Source organism: Ambystoma mexicanum, chromosome 6p (genome assembly GCF_040938575.1).
Source record: "Ambystoma mexicanum isolate Mex_15411 chromosome 6p, UKY_AmexF1_1, whole genome shotgun sequence".
NCBI classification, from domain to species: domain Eukaryota; kingdom Metazoa; phylum Chordata; class Amphibia; order Caudata; family Ambystomatidae; genus Ambystoma; species Ambystoma mexicanum.
Genome location: NC_090935.1, coordinates 1437323295 through 1437343908, shown reverse-complemented (window position 1 = coordinate 1437343908; position 20614 = coordinate 1437323295). Strand labels below are relative to the sequence as shown.

The following is a 20614-nucleotide window of genomic DNA, read 5'->3' as shown; positions in this document are numbered from 1 at the left end:
GTGACATTCTTTCCGTGCAAGTGCAGAGACAAAAAAGTGCAAGGTGGGGAGGGAGAAGGCAGGGATGGTGCGGGAAAACACGGAAGGGGAGATAGTGCAGGAGTGAGGGCCCCAGGGGGCTGAACAAGTGCTGAGAGGAGCCTTGAAGGGGAAGCAGGAGAGGGAGAAGTGTGAGGATGGGGGACCAGAAACAGACTAGTACGGGGGCAAGTGCTGGTAGGGATGCTGAGGGGAGACTGGTCAAAGAGGGCCTGGCCCCTGTAAGACCCGTAAGGGACCAGGCACCAGTCGCAGCGGCAGAGGGTCATTAGCACGGGAGGGGGTGAGGGAAAGAGGAGGAGAAAAGGAAAGTCTTGAGGAGTTTCCAGAATTTATGAAGATTTGGCTCTAGTCTGGAGGCAGGAAGGCCATCCCAGAGGGAGGCTCCTGCCGAGGAAAGGGATCTACTTCCCACTCTGTGCTTGGAGAAGGGTCTGACCTGCAGAGAGTTGGAGCTAGAGGACCAAAGGACTCTAGCATGAAGGTATTTAGGGAAGGAAAGCTGAATGTAGAGAGATCCCAGGCCCCTTGTGGATGATGCAGAGAGTCTTGAATTAGATCCTTGCAGTCACTGAGAGCCAATGAAGAGATTTTAGGGCTGGAGAGATGCTTTCCCTGGGCTTGAGGCCAAGGATAAGTCTTGCATCCCTATTCTGGATTAGTTGAAAAGGGCAAATGGAAGAAAGAGATAGGTTAAGGAAGAGGATGTTCCAGTAGTCCAGCCTAGAGAGAACCAGGACTCTGGAGACATTGAGCTTCTGGAGGAAGGTGAGGAAAGGGAGAATGCCTCTGAGAAGGTGGAGCTGAAAGTTGTCCTTCTTAGCAAGGTCCAAGATGGAGAAAAGGAGAGATAGGATTCAAATATGACCCCAGGGTGTTTAGCCTCACAGGAGGGTAAGGGGAGGGAACCGAGGGAGGGAGGCCAGAGAGTGGGGGAAGCAGGGAGCAGGTGTCCCAATGAGAAAGATTTCTATCTTACTGGCATTAAGGCAGAGATTGTTAGCAGAGCACTACACCTGAATAGCATAGGCAGTCAGGTATGAGAGAGAAAGGGGAGTAGGTAGAGGATGGAAGCTTAAAGGAAAGCTGAGCGTCATCTGCATAACACTGCAAGTGAGGAGAGGAGGAGGAGATGAGGTGGGCCAGGTGATAGGATAGAGCCCTGAGGGATGCCACAGGTAGAGAGTGAGGTGAAGGAAAGGGCCCAAATTAACTTGGGAGGGTCAGTCTGAAAGGAAGGAGGTGAGCCACGCCAGCCATCTAACAGAGATATAGGCCATTAATTCTCCGGGTCACTGCGGTCAACATATTCGTACAGGGGCAGGATCTCAGCCTTGGTCCAAGATGCGGGTACGTGATTTACAAACACCACAGCATTGAACAGGCAGAGGAATATAGGAGCTCAGATGTCTGGTTCTGTCTTAAAAATGTCAATTGGCATCTTGTCTGAGCCTGCAGCATTCCCCCTTTCTGAGAGCTCATTGCATCTTCTATTTCTTGTATAATGAATACACGTGCCCTATCATATCTAAGATACTCCTTTTGGATGTCTAAGGGGAGTTCCCAACTCGCAAGTGGCCGTGTCTTCTTGTTAAAATGTTCGAGCTAGGTGTCTTTACTTTGTATTGTTGTACCACACGGCTCTGTCTGTGACATCACCAGCTTCCAGAACTCGGCACTACCCTGGCATTTTCCAGGGGCCTCTCTCATTTCCCTTTGAAATAAGCTAACTTTTTGTTGGCAAATTTTTTGTTGTAGTGGTCTCTGGAAACACGCAAAGACATGTGATTTGCACCCTCAACATTCTTTGTGCAGCCAATCAAGTTGTCTTTAGCCGCCCTATACTCCTCGTCAAACCAGCCCCCATGCATCACAGCGTGGGCTCTGATTGCACCTCCTGGTTTGGTAGGCTGGGGATGGATTAGTAGGGTAATTAACTCAAATTCACACATGACTGCTAGATCAGTAAGATTTCCTGAGCAAAGTTACCTAAACATGTCTCTTTTCCTTTTCTTGTGTACCAACTAGGCATTGGTACTTTTACCACTCCCCTCCCTTTTCTCCTAAGTGGCTGATAACCTCAGTAATTGGGGTCTTGATAGGTCTGGCAGATTCTTCGGTTGGCTGACTCTGGGGCAGGATGGGTCCATACATCAGGCTTCATCCTAAGGCTGGTAATGTACTGGGAAGGCTGAGGGATGCTCTGTGTACCTCCTTAGGGAGCAGATTGTGGAGCCCAGCCCCAAGGTTTACCCAAGTCCCAATGGCCAGTCTCCAGCATGGGATTTCATCATAGGGCCAAGAGTTAGATAGCAAGGCTGAAGAGAATCGAGAGACTGGGCATCCATATCTTGTACCTCCCGCCAATAAATCTGGGGGGTTTGGAATGGGTAATGCAGGCCAGGGGAAGCAGGCACAGTGATCCATATGATCACTGCGCCACGCCGTAACTGCCGTCGGCATTTTCGGCGTCGCAGTTGCGCGTGTCGCAGTGATCACATAGATCGATATTAGACAATCTCCTTAGGTTTTAGCATTGAGCGTCCAGGCACGGAGCCCCATTGTTCTTGCTAAATTTGTTCAGGGTTGTGGCAAACTAGGGATTTTCCAGTACTTAAGCCAGTTTCTCATTGGCGATATTCATCATTGAGTGTGGTCTGAAAGAGCCACGAAAATGTGTGGTTTATTTGTTACTAATAACACAATAATTATGGCTTTATGGCACTGGAGAAAATAACACACTAAAGTGCGCCTGTCAAAAAATAGTTGATACTGATCAGTCAACAATTCTTCAATGATTTTAACTTTTATACCTTTATAAAGGTTTAAATGATTTTGCCATGATAACAGGTAGGTATTGATACTTCAATACAGTCCAGTATAATATTGATGTTGTATAGAAAAATATATTTATTCTGCCTTTATAAATATTTTAGAAAGAGAAACATACACATAGCAAAATATAGCAAACACGTTTAAAGTTTTAAATGATAAACTATTAGTCAAAAATCATAATAATCACAAAGAAGTACAATTAAGCAAGGCTTTTAAAGAATTTGTTTTTAACTCACGTGGCACAAAGGATATTCCAAAATGCCTACATAAAACCATACATTTTTGTAATGAAATCCAAAGCAATAAATGGTGTCTAATAATTGCAATCTGGGAACTCCCGTCCCCTGCACACTATTAATGGCCAGAAAAGGCTCAATAGATTTATATTCCCTAAGGGGAATTCAGTGTAAACATAGTAATCAGATCATATTGTATGCAAGTACATGTTATTTAAGAAAAGAGGCCTTCCAACCCAATGATTTAGGTATAACTTCAGAATAGATTTGTTCTCAAAGATTATTTATTTTTCATATGAATATGCCCAATGCGTTTCGAGATCATTTCTCTTCATCAGGGGCTGTAATAGTTCATTCAATGATCAAAGTATTCTATAAATGCAAAATAAATTTAAACAAATGTGTCAGAATTCGATTTTAAACAAATCTTAATGGCAAAGAAGAAAATGTTCATTGTGTCAACATGATGGAAGATATAATTCATCCTTATAACTCCTCAGTGCTAGTTAATACCATAGATTCATCATCTATTAACCTTATACCATCGCTAGATCCATAATTCATGTATAACCAAAGTATTACAACTAGTGCCCAGAGGCCTAACCTAATAAGCGGTTTCATACATCAGTTGTAGCCTAAGTGAATAAATAAACAACATTCTAAAACAGGTATGGATAAGCATACCGTATTCTCGTAATTTATTGTAGTGTACGAGGGTGGTCGACAAATGCTCAACAGTATGGCTCCAACTGTAATGGATTAAAGAGGGTCTTCAGAATTTCCTTGGGAATAAAGAGCACAATACTGTGTAAAGAACACTGTGTAAATAATGTGTGCTGCCTACTAATATATACAGCGTGTAGTAAGAAAAGGTAGGGACTTACTGCTTAATGTCCCAGATGGCAAATAGTATGCAGTCCTGCGATCGAAAGTAGGTAGTTGTTGGATTTCAAGGGAATAATAGGCCCACCGTCTTATCTGCAGCATCATAAAAATGGCACCATATGTTAGTTACTGTAGAATAGTTTGTAAAGGAGCAACCGAACACCAATGGATTTCAGTGTATATTAAAATTGCTGTCAATGTAAGGGTGCCATATCCCCTGATGCTACATCACATTGTGTGATGGAAATGAGTAAGAATACTTATTGGTTTCTAGCCGAGAAAGCCGGAGTAAATGGAGCCGATCCAGCTGAGCACTGTAATCCCGGCTCTCAAGATGGCGGTAGATATATGCGTCATTAGTGTGACATCATCACGTTAAAACGTGAATGATGTCATGCATGTAAACAAAGTAGTTGTGTCATACTGCCACGTTTGTATGAGAGGTAAGAAGTGGAAGTAGAGCTAATATATCTGGCGCAGTCACATAAAGATGTGTGTGACGTCACTGAGTTCTGCCGTGGGGTACGGCGTAAAGTAAAGAGCAATAAGTGATAATCTACTATTTAGAGAAATTATCGTGGGTCTTGTCCCATATATTACGCAGCCTGTATACCTGTTTTCATTAATCTTGCAGTGGATTTTCTATAGAGGAATATTAAAGAAAAAGTTAATCAAAAGAAGAGGAAAGAGGTATATTGGATAGGCATTTATTTTGCTGCTGTAGATCACCTATTCTAATGGCAGATGCCTGACTGAGGAATTGGTGGCAATCGGTTGCCTCTGTGGTACCATATTAAGGATATTGGAGTCATTCACAGGATATAAGTACCAAGTTAATTAATGATTAACAATACCCACTGTCACAGGAAAAATGTCATTCGTCCGTTGTCTCCCAAAAGGAGTTCACACTCTGTTCAGGTTTCCAAAGGGCTAATGACCTTCCCAGGATGTTGAGACAACGTCAATAAGTTATTAAGGACAAACGCTGTCTCAGATTAATGAGTTCACAATCTGTATATTCATGCAATAGAGGTTACCCAAGGTACGTGGAAGTACCAAATCACATTTCTGAATCACATATCCATTTCATATTTGTCGCTCAGTAAAAGATAAGGCATTTTAAACACAAGATGAATTCAATTATTTATGGAAATGTCACATCTGTAAATCAGCAGGATTAGACAATCACTCCATAAGTCAAGGCTTCATCTGCTCATTACCATTCATATTTTTTAATTTAGATAAACCGAACAGAATATTAACTTCCTGTATCAGGTTACCAATTGAGAAAATTGCCACAATCCTATCCAGGAGTCACAAACTCATTGGGGTCTAGGGAGACCAATATTTAGATGGCTCCCAAATGCTTCACTCATTAATTTCAGTAGGGCTACACTATTCTGTTGATATCCAACAGAAATCTGAAAATATCAACTAAGGCTGATGGTTTAGACTAATCGAATGACTGTTTCAAACATAATCCATGGAGTAAAATGAATAAGCCATGCCTTGTCTCGAAGTTGTAAAATCCCATCTCTCTGCACAAGACCCTGGTACATCTGGTGTGATTGAGGGCAGTGCAGGGAGGAAGAGTGACACCTGATTCCGCTAAAGCATTGGGATTCAGTTTGAAAAGCACAGGGATCAGAAAAGCCCAAGAACAGTGGAAAAGAAGTCAAATCTGTGTTTGCGAGTTACTGTTCTCTGAGGCCACTCTATAGACCATCGTCAGACTGCAGGTTGGCAGTTATGCATCTGTGGAAAATGATTGGGGCTTTTAGAAAGAGTGCATGTTATAAAGCTACATGTCAGCTGAAAGAATTTCTTTTTTAAAGCACCCTATAACAAGGGAACTGCTTTAAAGCCAGAGAGGGCCTCACATGCAGAAGACAACATGCAAGGTCAGAGAGGAATTATTATGCAGCAGTGAGAATTCAATCAGTGTTTAAATCCTAATTTTCAATGTCTGGCTCAAGCAAGTGGGAAGAGAAGATTTTTTATAGCTTACTACTCTCTGCAATCCTAATTCTGATTTTGACCTTTCTATATTTGATAATAATATTGATGTTGATGCTTAGTAGATTCATATTTTCAATAATATAATTTAAAAGGAATGGTCGAGTATGAGACATAATTGTGCACTATAAAATAGAGGTCTTCTCAGCCCACAGATAGGCTAAGCTTATTGAAGCTGAGGATAACTTGATGAGGTAATTTGCCTAAGTCACTGCTGATGTGCTAAAGATACACTATTCAATTCTCCATTACTTAACCTTCCACTGCCTCAGTATTGGGTACCAGACAATCGTCTAGGGTCAAATAGGGTCTTGGATGGATATGCCGGTATACAACTGTAACACATAGTAGGAAAACGGCTCATAAATGATGGATGTTTAAACCAAACCATCACAGACCGCTCTCACAAACAACACACACAGAACAGCAACCTCCACATTTTTACAGGAGCACTATTTGGCAACAGAGATGAACAATGGGACTCCCGAGTTTGACGACAGCTAAACGTCAACACATCAGCCATCTAACAGCGGGTAATTGATAGTAAAACGTGAACGATCTAGAGCATTCCCTATATGTTTGAATTGTTTTATAAAAACATTTAATTATCTTTTTAACTGTGTCTGCTAAAATGACCTCTCACTTTGCGAATTGCATGCCAACGAGGTAGGCCTTATGAACACAATTGTAACTCTACTCTTTGGTCATCCTAATTGTTGGCATGCTAAATCAGGTACGGTACTGTGGAATTGTTCTTATTATGGAAAGGACCATAGTAACAGGTCTATAATACATGATCCGCATGGTCCCCATTTTCCAATGTCACGTGTACATATGAGTGGCAACAGCAAGCAGATCACAGAGAAAAAAGGTTGGTCAGCGCATGGTGCACCTACCGAGATGGCTCAGAAAACAAATAAATTAAAGGTGTCCCCCATTAGCGTGGTTTGGGTTGGGCTAGGCAGGTCATGGGTGTAAATACACATCAGTGTTAACAGTGCTATGGATATGAAGTGGGTGGGCACACGGCCAATGCACGCCTGCATGTTGAATGCGTGCCTCCTCATAAACCATCTCTCCCATCTACACTCAAATGCAGTATTTTTGGCTCAAAAATGGCACATAACCATCACAGATAGTTCAAAATAATAATTCGCACTCGGAAACACTTGTGTGCGAGCGTGATACAAATAAAATATCAATAACAATAAATCAATAAAAATGTGCATCGCTTTTAGGTCTAGACTCAATGTTTGTAATACAATAATTGTGTTTTTGTCTTCGTTCCTTTCCTCTGTATTCTAATATGTGCCTGTAATTGTCTGTTACTCCTTTAAGATTCCAGTGCGTAGTAAATCATCAATGGCACCCATATCACCCCGAATAGAACATTGCCTATCAAATCCCAAACTCAAGATGGCCTCTCCATGCTTCCCCCCAGAAAGACCAGAGGCGCTGATTCGACCGGTAAAGTACCATGACCTATATTAAGATTAAGTGATATTATATATCATATTTAAAAATCTTGTCATGTCAAAATGGTTAGTTCTTGTTTCATACCACATTTAGAAATATTGTATTTTTTCAATTCATTCTTTTTCTACAAATTATAATAATAGAAAATAATTTTAGTTATGTAGGACAGGCTTGCCAATTATCATATTCTTAGAATTAATGTCGATTTATGTTACAGGAAACATTTCCAAGACGTTTCTGAGATTGTGTATATACACAATTCACATGTAGACATACCCAGGTATTTTTCAAAGTATACCACACATTCATTACGCAGTTTTATTCTTTGTCATTCAAGTGGCATTAAATGACTGAAGGGTCACAGTTTCTACCATGTTTCATTTACATCAAACTTCTACCCGGTCTGTTACTCAAATGACACTCAAATGTCATGCAACTAATTACCTACGAGAAACCTTCTCCATAACACGTTCCCAGATTTAAAGGCATTCAGGGAGGTTTAAGTATGATTAAGACACCCCTTAAATCTCCCTGCAATCAATGAAATTTTGATATAGATATTTGCGGCAAACTCTTTGTGATTCTAGTGGGATATGTCTTGCTATGGCCTGGTAGTTTTATTAGGAACCCCATGTAAATTGAATGCTGAGATGGTGGCCAGACATTGTTTATATGAATGGGTGTGTGGGATAGAAATGTGGCCATTTATGGTCATTGGCTCATTCCAACCCCAGTACGCCTCAAAAGTTGAAGATCTGACCCATTGCTTGGATTAAGTACTAAAACACAAAAGATGTCAACACAAAGATAGATTCTATGGCAAGACCCAGAAGCTCGAATTGTGCTATATCTCCTTTATTGTACATTTTCATCAGCAAAGCACAATTCAACAATAAAGTACATTTCCCAGAGACATCTTGTCGCCTCAGTAGGTTTTCTTTGAATTCACACCGTACATTGCAACCAATAAACAATCATAACCCAGGCCCTTGGCAGAGCTGGCTATAACCTCATGCCTTGTCCTGACTCCTGTTTCTTTGCATCAACCAAAACCCAGGCGCTACCTGCCACTCCAACGATCTACTTCCAGAAGGAATCATTGATGCCAAAGCCCAATGGAACATATCAGATCAAAGCAGACAACAGTTTAACTTGCAACCAGGACCAGCAGACTTATCATGCCATCCACTCAAGAAGACTTGGGTTCCAAACCTCGAGAAAAGAAACCAATCATACCATCACTAAATTGTATCGGGTCAGGCATGTATAAAATGCAAGACATATTATCAAGACCAAATTCGCAGAGGAATTCATGTCACATGACTGTAAATCAAAAGGGTGGGAATGATCCTCTTTCTTTGTTGCTCTTTCAGCAGATACGTACATTTCACATTAGCTCTGTGTTCTGTAAATGTTTTATTTAAATGATTAGACAGTTTGATTTTAAGGGTATTTCTAAAGAAAGGGTTTCTCTTATCCTATTAAGCCTCTGGGATCCCTACCAAGCGGGCAGCTAACAGGCCCTTTCTAGTGTGTCCGTGGTCAATTTAGGGCACCAATGGCAGTGCTTGCACGCTGGTGTGCATGGTTTATATGCGGGGGGGGGGGGGTTTAGTTCCTTTGGCAACCAGTACAGTGATTACTGGCGTGGCCTGCATGCCATCGCTGAACTCCAGCCTCCTCAGAGGTGGGTCTAGTAGCAGGTCCGTTGCCTGGGGAGTCTGGGTATTGTGGTGAACCAGGAGTCGTCGGACAACTTAGTGATATGTTCAACAAGGGTTTTATTTAAATTAAAAGAAAACTCTTAACTTTCCTCATAGCTATGAGGGAAGTTCCCTAATTACTAAAAGTAAAATTAAGGGTGCACGTCAAGTCAAGTCCAAACAAAAAGTCCTCTGTCCGAATCCTAAATACTTTTAACTGGCCCTACCACTGTGGAAAAATACCTAACGAAAAGAAGAGGAAGGCTTGTATAATAGCCTCAATGTGGACTTCTGCCTGGCACACTTGTATTTTTTGAATTTTTTTTTTATCATCTTTATTTAATTTTAAATCAAACACATCAATAAATACAATGGTGAGAATCACAAAACATGGACAACTTTCTAGCAAAATCTCAAATATACAAATATCAATAATCCCATTAGAAATCAACCTTTTCCAAAAACCCCACCCCCTGTTCTAATTTCGATACTAAACTCAACAGACTACATCCACATACACACAAAAACACTACATCAACTTCCACCCCAACCCCATAATTGCCAATCTAAATTAATCTACATCTTACCCAAATAAATCATTAAAGGAATCCCAACTCTCACAGTATTCAGTCTCCCGATGTAACTGATAAGCACGAGACCTTTCATATCTTGACAACAAGCGCAAATCCACCAACTAACCCTCAACATGTGGCTTTTTTCGTGACTTCCATACTTTCATAATATCTTTTACTGCCATCATTAGTGCCCTATTAATCCAATCAGCACCACCACAAATCTCCAAACCCCTACTTTCATTCAAGAGGAAAATCGCAGACAGAAATGTTTGAGGAAATGGACTTCCCAACACCAAATGTACCTGATCAAAAACATCCTTCCAAAAGGTAAGCACTCGTTCAAATTCCCACATCATATGTAAATAAGTTCCCCTCGAACGAGTACATCCTCAACATAAATCTGAATCCATCGAACCCCTCTCCTGCATTCTAACTGGGGTCCAATAAATACGTCCCAAGATTCTTTGATTAGTATATCTCAAATTCAAATCCATTTTATCTCTCACCGTTACCCTCCAAGCTCTATCCCATTCCTTTTCCGATAAATCCTGACCCAACTCATTCACACCCATTTCATACGTAAAGTCTCCCAAAAGACCCGCATACATTCTTGAATGGGCATCAATTTAGTATACATAGAGACTACAATTGTAGCAGCACCATACAACACACATACCTGTGGACAATCACCCAACAGTTCATGTATCATTACATACCTTTCTGACAATAATTGCTTCAGGGACACAAACACCTATTAATCTCGTTATTACCCAATCCATTTTGACATACTAAGTCTTCAAAAGCCACCATCCGATCACCTCTCCACACATCCTCAATTTTCAGGATTCCTTTATTAACCCAGTACAACATTTGATTCTCAATCTGCAAACCCGGGTTTGACCAAATGGAAGCATTATTGTAAAAAAATTATGCTTGACCACATCCCTGAATCAACGAAACCAAAGCAGCCTTTGTAGCCTCTAATGCCGCCATTTTAAATCTGGGTTTCAGAAGCTTTCCATATGAATATAAACAATCCATAGGAAATGGGTTCAGCTTCTCTTTTTCCATCCGAAGCCAAAATGGATCAGGGCACCCATCATCTCTAAAATAATGGGAAGCTTTCTTTATAAGAAACCCCTTGTAGTAATTCTCCAATATTGGGTAACTGAAACCTCAATTTCTAACAGTACACACCAAAATAAACCTTGGGATCTTTGGCTGTTTTCACACCCCATAAAAAATCCATAAAAATCTTATCAATACGTTTCAACACCTTTTTAGTAAACTTCAGAGGAAGAGATTGAATGTAATACAACGCTTTCGGAAGTAGCACCATTTTAACTGCATTTATTTTAGCCCACAGATTTAAAGTCAATCTATCCCATCTACATATATCCTTCAATAAAGATTATTTTAATTTGTCTACATTAAAATCCACTGTCCTTCTTATATCCCGAACCAAATACACACCCAAATACTTTACCGACACTTCCGCCCACTGACAATCCCAATCCAACAATCTTCTACTAATCGGGTCCATCTTCAACGGAAAGGCCACCGTCTTTCCCCAATTTACTTTATAACCTGACAACCATCCCACCTTCTGTAACATACTTCGAAGCAGTGACCCACCTTCAATCGGATTTGACAACACCATTGTTAAATCATCAGCGTACGCTAGTCCCTTTATCTCACCATCTTTCAATTTCCATCCACGAATATCCCTCTCTTGCCTAATATATGACAACGGCTCAAGTGCTAAATTAAACAAAAAGGGAGAAAGTGGACAATCTTGTCTAGTTACCCTAAACAATTTAAAGGACATGGACATCACCTCGTTTACCCAGATTCTAGCCGAGATGTCATATTGCAAGGCACCTATCATGTTCAGAAATTGTGGGCCAAACCCCATTCTAATTAACGTGTAATTTAAAAAAGACCAATTGACACAATCAAACGCTTTCTCAGCATCAAAATAAACAATCAAAATTTCATCCACTTCTGTATTCGATAAGCCAATTATATTCAATAAGGTTCTAATATTATCATATCCATACCTATTCTCCATAAAACCGACCTGTGAATAATCTATCGATTCCCCTATATACTTCTGTGTAAAAATGTTCATATCTACATTTAAGTGAGAGATAGGTCTATAATTACCGCATTTAGCAGAATCTTTTCCTTCCTTTGGAATTAGTGTAATAACCGCCTCCCGCATAGAAGGACATAACTTCCCTTCTGAAAGAAATTGATTATAAAGTACACACAATCTTGGGACCAAGGCCGAACTGAAGGTTTTATAAAACTCAATTGGTAACCCGTCTAGACCAGGAGACTTACCCATTTTAAGTTCACAAATAGCCCCAGTTACCTCATTTTCACTAATTGGAGCATCAAGGGCCTCTCTCCCTTCTACAGATAGAATGGCATATCTATTTTTGCAAAAAAATCACTCAGCATCATTTCATCAGACTGCAAAAAAGGACGCATTAAAAAGCCTGAAAGCAGTCACAAATATCCCTACGTTTAACCTTTATATTTCCAGCATCATCTAAAATCTTATGAATAAACACCCTTTTAGTTAAACTCTTCAGCTTATTAGCCAATAAACGACCACTCTTATCCCCTTCGTCCCAAAACGTCTGCCTCATACAATACATGCCTTTCTCAATTTGTTCACCCAAAGCCTTTTTTTCAGTTCGCCCCTAGCCTCATCCATTTTTAACCTATCCCTATTTTTACCAGACAGTGTATATTTTTGTTGTATAGTCTTCAATTTTAATTCAAGATCACTTATCTGTTTTTCCCCCTCTTTTCTTTTTCTGGATGTCCAATTAATCAACACTCCCCGAATGGTAGCTTTGAAAGCATCCCAGACCACTAGATTATCCGCGGAATACATATTATCCATAAAGAAATGATCAATAAAAACACTTATTTCTTCACAAACTTTCTCAACCTTTAGAATGAACGTTTTGAATCTCCACTTATCCATACCCAACTGACCTATTCTCCGTTCAAGTTTCAATTTTACTAATGCGTGATCCGATAGTCACCTCTCTCCCATATCTATACTCACAATATCATCAACCATCACATCTGTCACCAACAAATAATCCAATCTTGAGTAAGAGTCATGAGCTGGAGAACAGAACGAGAACTCCTTTATCTGCAGGATGCAGTAACCTCCAACTGTCCACCAAATCAAATGTTTCAAGGAAGTCACTAAAAACACTACTCAGCACTGAACCCGAGAACCTACACTTTGACAACCTGTCCAAAGAAGCATCCAAAACACAATTGAAGTCACCACCCAAAACAATTTTATCACCCTTCATTGTTTTCAGACAATCTGTTAGCGTTTTGAAAAAACTAACACCATTAGTACAAGGGCTATACACTGATCCCAACATCAGAAGTTTCCCTTCATATAAAACATCTACCAAAATAAACTGTCCTTCATCACCCATAACAACATTCTCAACTTTCATACCCAAGGATTTTCGAACTAATATACCCACTCCCCTTGATCTGCTTGAATAACAGTTCAACAGGACTTTCATATACTGAAACCCCATAAAAGTTTGTTTCCATGTCATTTCATCGCGGGATGAAACAATGATGGGTTTTCTCCGTTGATATTTCAACACAAAAACTCATAGTTTTCTTTTTTTGGGGGGGGGGTTTCCCACCCAGCCCCCCCACCCCTTTAACTATTTAACTATCCCCGAACACCGACACCCCATCTGTATATTTATTTTAACACCCCTACAAACAATGATGAGTTTTCGCGTTGAAATATCAAGAGAAAAACCCATCGTTGTTTCATCCCACGATGAAAGGACGGTGTACGAAATGTTTCCAGTCTGTTCAGTCAAATGAGTTTCCTGCAAAAAGATTATATCTGCCTTTTCTCTCTTCAACTTTATCATTATATGTTTCCCCTTCTTAGGACAGTTCATCCCCTTAATATTCCATGTAACAAAACTTAATGTCCCCGTCATCAGCAATTCAACGGTTCATATAAGTAGATATTGCTAACATACAATGGTCCAATCACGTAAAGCAAAGCCATTCCCATATCCACTGGTAAAATGTGTAGATTAGATAAAATAGCCCCCCACCCAACAAACCCACAAACAGAACAAAAAAAACATCAACCAAGTCATCTTGAAAATGGTCTGGAGCCCGGACAGACTGACAAAGGCAAAAGAAAAAAACACTATCGCTAGACCACAACCCCCAGAACCTATGCCCAACTTATATACAATCATTACATTTCTCCCTTTGAAAGAAATTCAGCAATGAAGACAAAAAGAAACAAAACCCTATCCATAAGACAGCTAACAGAACTCACTACGTATCCCATCAACAATCTCCTAATAATACTTCGGCCCAAATCACATGTATATCCACTTCCAGCCATAATCAAGTAGCATGCACCACCCCCACCCAGGTAATCTTCAAACATAATCAATTGGAATTTCTTTTTTTTTTAACCCTCCACTAAAACATAGATCTGAACACTTAGCAACTAATTATAAAGTTTGTTCAGAAGTCAAAACACACCAGCACAGTAAGGAAATAACAATACAATTCCATAACCAACCTTCTCCATTCTACACCTAATAACAAAACAACTAAGCATTCAACCCTTTACTACAAATTCATGAAGTAAGTTAAAAATTTGTAATATTTCACGTGACAACACTAAAAGACCCACTGCTGCCTGAAAGTGAACTGTATTTGCCATAAGCAACGTGCGTGTTGGCCGCTACAATTTCAGCACTGAGAGTCACGAAAGACTTGTGCTGCATTACGCTTGTTCCCAGGAGGGGGCGGAGCCTGCTGCCAATCACGTGGTCAGTCACGTGACTTCCATCCACTTGAAAGAGCTGACACAATCAGCTGAGCGGCGAGGACTGCTGCCTGAAAGTGAACTGTATTTGCCATAAGCGATGTGCGTGTGTTGGCCACTACAATTTCAGCACTGAGAGTCACAAAGGACTCGTGCTGCATTACGCTCGTTCCCAGGAGGGGGCGGAGCCTTCTGCCGATCACGTGGTCAGTCACTTGACTTCCATCCACTTGAAAGAGCTGACACAATCAGCTGAGCGGCGAGGACTGCTGCCTGAAAGTGAACTGTATTTGCCATAAGCAACGTGCGTGTGTTGGCCGCTACAATTTGAGCACTGAGAGTCACGAAGGACTCGTGCTGCATTACGCTCGTTCCCAGGAGGGGGCGGAGCCTTCTGCCGATCACGTGGTCAGTCACTTGACTTACATCCACTTGAAAGAGCTGACACTATCACCCTTGCGGCGTGAAGCCCAGCCGCGGAGTAAAGGGCGGTGCATCCTGTATTAATTAGAACTGTTTTGCTGCTGTTTGGCTCTGAGTGGCGACAACACTTGGACACACAGATCTAGCAACAGACTACTGACCTTGGATTGAGCCAACAAATTAATATCTAGAGGAGTATCGGCAGGAGTCCACAGATGCACATAGAGGTAAGACTTATTACATGGCCGACCTTGGCCCACAGACACGCTCCAAGTTAAAACAATCCTTGCATTTGCATGACTGTTGTAAACCAAAACATGTTGGGACTTCAAGGAGATGGGGAAGGGGCAAATCTAACTGAGTCATTGGATGGCTATGATTGGTCAAGGAGAGGGACGGAAGAGCATGAGGACGTTAGAACTGGAGGTCAAAATCCAGACCATCCAAAAATACTGATCAATGTACCTCTCCCCTACATACTTTGCCCCATATACCATCAAGCAGCCTACCTTACTCCCAAGTGTACACTGTAACGAAGCACCTGCATACCGTAAGTCAGGATGCGATGGCAGCACATGTTGATACAAGCACGGTACATGAAATTAACGGAGAACTTGTATTTAGTGCCATCACCCATGGTGACGATGGTTCAGCCGACGCGGTCTCTAGCGCCCCACAGGGTGAGGCGGAGGCATCGCCAAGCGAGGTTGCTGTCACAGCAAAGGCTGCCTACGAATTCACCACGAACAACGACGGAACTACGGAATTGCTTGGTGATAAAAAACATGGAAGATAACCTGAACATGATTGAAGTAAATATTACCGCCTTTCAGTCTGCATTCGATTTAACTGACATCGAATTGTTGGAGATGGAAGTGCCCACAATTAATAATGATACAAGACTTGTAAAATTTACTTTTCCGGAAACAAGAAAAGCGGCCAGAATCAATGGTGCTAATATTGGAAATAGAGTCATCCCAGATCCATCCGTTATCGAGAAGCAGTCTAAAATGGAGCAAAAAACAAATACTAACAAAACAACTATCATGCTCACAAAGAAAGACGCCACTGAAACATTGAAGAACTCTATTTCCAATGTAATGACTGAGTCGTATAAAATTACCTCACAACTGGACATAAAAACGGGAACAGCGCAGATTAAAGAACATAATGTGTATCCCACTGAGTTTGATCTGGCTGGGCGGGAAGCCCGGCTCACTGAGCGCCTTAGAGGCAGACTTTGAAATAATGAAGAGGAGATTGTCTGAGAGCTTTGTGAATGTTGGGAAAAAATCACAGGGTACAATTTCTGAAAAGTTGCAGATGGTGGAAGGACGGAGTCTACTGCAAAACTTACTATCAACTCAAGTAGACCAAATGCAATATGCGGAGTTGCCACAGAATAAGGATTTGGGGCCTGGTCGACCTCACGAACAAGGACTAAATATTAAAGCAGCGACTAACCGAGACAACGAGCCCCTTCACAATATTAAAGACAAACCCTTATCAGCAAGGCATCTGTCTCACTTTTCTACCCCAAAGACACAGTCCTATTTGAATGATTCTAATCAGCGGTTGCAGGGGCCTCAGAGACTGGAGGTCTAAAAGGATTTCGAACAGTGTAGCACGAGCATTGAAAATGATCGCACACCTGCTCCAAAAGAGGCGTCATCTGCTAGTAAATCCAATCTGTCGGCAGCAGCCACTATCCAGATTCATAATAATGTGCTAGCAGCAACATGATTGGCACTCATTCCATTTACCAAGCTTTATGAAAACTTACATGAAGCGATACAAAATAATGGGGCAATGATAGGGCAACTAAATGAAAAGGTAACAAAAATGGAACGCTTGTACACAATGCTTGAAGTTCGAATGGCTAATGAAGCCGCAATTTCAACACTATGGCATAATAGATTGAATGAATTAGCCGCGACTGACATTCTGGAAAAGAAAGTTCTAATGGAAACACTGACCAAGTGCATGAATCAATTGATTAATATCATGGGACAAAATGCCATTGTGGATTCTGACGTTAACTGTAGTACTCAAAACAGAACTACACAGGAAAAATTGCTTAGCGAAGCTCCCATGATTAATACGCAGAAAACTGGAGCTCTTAACCTTGATACCGAGCGAGAAAGCAGAGATGCTATTTCTAAAAAAAATAATAACTCCTTACTACCCTTGAGGCCAAATGTGTCATTGGTCATTCAGGGTGCGATTCCACATGCGACAGAAGATACGCAAGGAGAAACTAGCGAGCAGGAAACTAGACCGGTAGTAATTGCCGAAAAGGTCGAAAAAAAGCCCAACAACGAGGTGGCAGAAAAAGCCCCTTCGCAACAATCTCCTGTCATTGTACACTGCTCATCAACAAAAATGTCCTTCAGCATATTTAGCGGAGCTGCTAAAACGCTGATGACCACAAACTCAAAGCAAAAAACGCAAGAGACAGGTGTTAATCAACCCAAAAATAAAAGGAGAAAAAGAAAAATTGTGCTGCAAATAAAACGACTAGCAATTCTAGAAAGTTTATACAAAATCTAACTACTCGAAAGAAACCAAGTTTATTCGAAAGTGAAAAAAAGGAGGAGACAGTGAAAGCACATAACTTGGATGTGCTGAAAACTGTAGAGGTCAGAAAAGTAACCTTGGTGACATCGAACCCTAAAAAAAGATTAAGATTAGACTCGGAAGTAGAGTCAATCCAGTCAGTGACGTCGTCTGAAGATTTGTGCAACCTCTCTACTTACTCCGAAGATTACGAGGAAGAAAATTCCATTGATGGGCGAGAAGAGAGTGCAACTTGTCCTGATGATCTGGACATGCAGCCAAATAAGGCTGAGGTGATCAATCCAAATCCATGGACTGTAATTACAAATTCTGGTTTAAATTCCAACAATGACGGCATCCTGAAGGAGCGGCATAGACTAAGTGGATTAAGGAAAGGAAAGGCCACACTGACACAGAAACAAAGAGATGTCAATGAAATTCAACAATCCGTCGATCAAAGACGGAATTGTAAAAAGCCCGTGAAATTGAACCCCAAACTAACTGCAGCACAGCGCCAAAAGGAGCAAAGTCAAGTTGCACAAAAACATCTCAGGGAAGATCCCAAATCCTCGACTTCGAAAATCTTGGTCGCTAACATCTTCGAGGATGAAAATGATGTTAATTTAAATAGAGGAAACATAAAATGCGACTTTTGCACTCAGTACCGGCTTTAAGAACTGTGTCCTCCTATGACATTTCGATTGTTGAATACATCTCTGAAGAACAAGCTGACCAAGTATAACTGCATATAAAATCTCAGGCTGTACACAGGATCATATTGTCTGCAAAAGAAGATCTGCTGCTGCTTGGTTTTGAGGTGTCTGAAGTGCTACATGGCACACATTCAAATCAACGCAAAAAAAGTGAGAAGAGTCAGAACGAGCTCACTAATGAGCAGCGCAGGGACGAGATAAGACAACATTTGACCTCAGTGCCAATCCAGCAAAAAAAACTTGGACAAGGGAAGACTGATGAGAGAAACCACTAGCAAACACAGACCCTGGGTGAATCATCCTCTACTCTGGTATCATGGAACACTCGAGGATTTCATCATTTATACGAGGACTTCCCTGTTGACCTGAGCAATAATCTGGTAATATGTTTACAAGAAACATGGCTTAGGAGCACGCCGGTCAAAGATGGGTATGTCACCTTACTAAATCCCGCAGGGAAAAACGCCCAAGGTCGCCCATTTTCAGGACTAATAACGATGGTAAAAATTGGGACACATTGGGAAATGCTCGAAGTTGAGAATCCAAACTTATTTGTGCAAAGCACATTGATGCGACATGACGCTACGAAAACAGCTAAAAGGCAGTTTTTACTATTAATTAATGTCTATTGGAATTCGGACAAGATAACATCAGACAAATTTGTGACTTATGTGACAACGATTATAGACAAATACTTAGAAGACCTTCACGATTTGACTATAATCATATGCGGAGATATGAATACTACTTGGTTCAATACAAATGGAGAAAGAACTGAAGAAACCAGGAAGGAAGGGCAAATTATGAAATCAAGAAGTGCCAAATGGGAAACCGAAATGGAGGCATAGGATTGTTTAATGGTAAATGGGCAGGTAGAGGGCGATATACCGCCCTATTCGACCTGGCACAACATGAGCTATGAGAACATTTTGGATTATATCTGGTTGTCGAAACATTCTTGGCATAAAATTGTGAGACTGAGACTAATCCAGACCATAAATAGCGACCATAATGTCCTAGTTTTAGACTTGCTCTTGCCCATGAAAACAAATATCATCACAATGGACCAAAATCTAGAGGTGACGAATGGGAAGAACAGGTTAAGAATAAGTAACAATCAAATAACATTACTGACCAAGAACTTCCAACATCTACCCAAATCTCATGGAGACTCGTTAAATTATCTTGCATTACTTCCTCATCAAGATGAAAGATCTTTACTGAAAAAAAGACAACTAAAATATATACTCATGAATGGAGCACAAAAGTAAAAGAGTAAAGAAAGAAGGCTCATAAAGAAATACGCAAACTGAAAATGCAAGGTGGACCAGAGGTCCTGATTTTGATCAAACAACGGAAGCAGAAGTATCGTAATTGGGTTAAAGCGTTTGCCTTCTTGCGTGATCAAGAACAAGGTGAAACTATGCCGAACCTTATCAAATCAAACAATTGCAGAGAAATTTGGCGTATTATGAATAAATGCACTCGAAATCAAGCTGACACGATGGCCAACGGTGTTGCTGAAAGTGTTTGGAAAAAACATTATAACAAAGTGTTCTGGTATAGGGACGGATCTTGCATTATCTTCTGAGAAGAAGCAGCAGTGGCGCGTTGGAATTGCAATGAGACAGTTGAAGATATATGTGCCGTAATTGTAAAGTTTAAAAACTCACGTGCGGCAGGGCATCACCAATGTGATGTTAAAACTAAACAAATATGAACGGTCAATTTTCATTGCAAATCTATTCGCAAGAATTGCAGAGCTTAAGAGAATACTGCATTCTTGGACAACGGCCATAATAGTTCAAATTTTTAAGAAGGGCAATCGGGCTGATCCAGCAAACTATCGCCCGATTGCCCTATTTGATACAATTGGAAAGATTTTCGCAAAATTTCCTACAATGGAAACTAACAGCATGGGCAAACAAGAAAAAAATTACCGATTGTCGCCAAACTGGTTTCACTAAGGGTGTAGGGACCGAAATAAATCTGACATTGATAAACATTCTAAAACTGGACGCCATAGAAAAAAAAAAAAGCTCTCTATAGCATACATTGACATGCATCAAGCATTTGATACAATCAATAGAGAAATGCTGTGGCAGAAATTAAAAAATTGGGATTGTCTGGAAGGTCTCTTACAACCTATAAAAGCCCTACATACAATGACAACAATTCAAATAAGAATAAACGAAAAAGGTCAACTATCTGAATCAATGATGACGAAAAAGGGCGTAAAACAAGGCTGCCCAATTGCTGCATGCTTGTTCAAATTGTTCATTGCCGATGTACC

The 20614-nt window shown here is 40.8% G+C and overlaps 1 protein-coding gene across 1 annotated transcript in view; it reads left to right on the top strand.

Annotated features, from left to right (window-relative positions):
• The window catches only part of SPMAP2L (sperm microtubule associated protein 2 like), a 368678-nt gene that overhangs the window by 255157 nt on the left and 92907 nt on the right, over positions 1-20614 (top strand). Inside the window, exon 10 of the mRNA XM_069626161.1 lies at positions 7350-7478. Within this exon, the coding sequence (XP_069482262.1) occupies positions 7350-7478 (129 nt within the window). The remainder of the gene's footprint in view (positions 1-7349; positions 7479-20614) is intronic.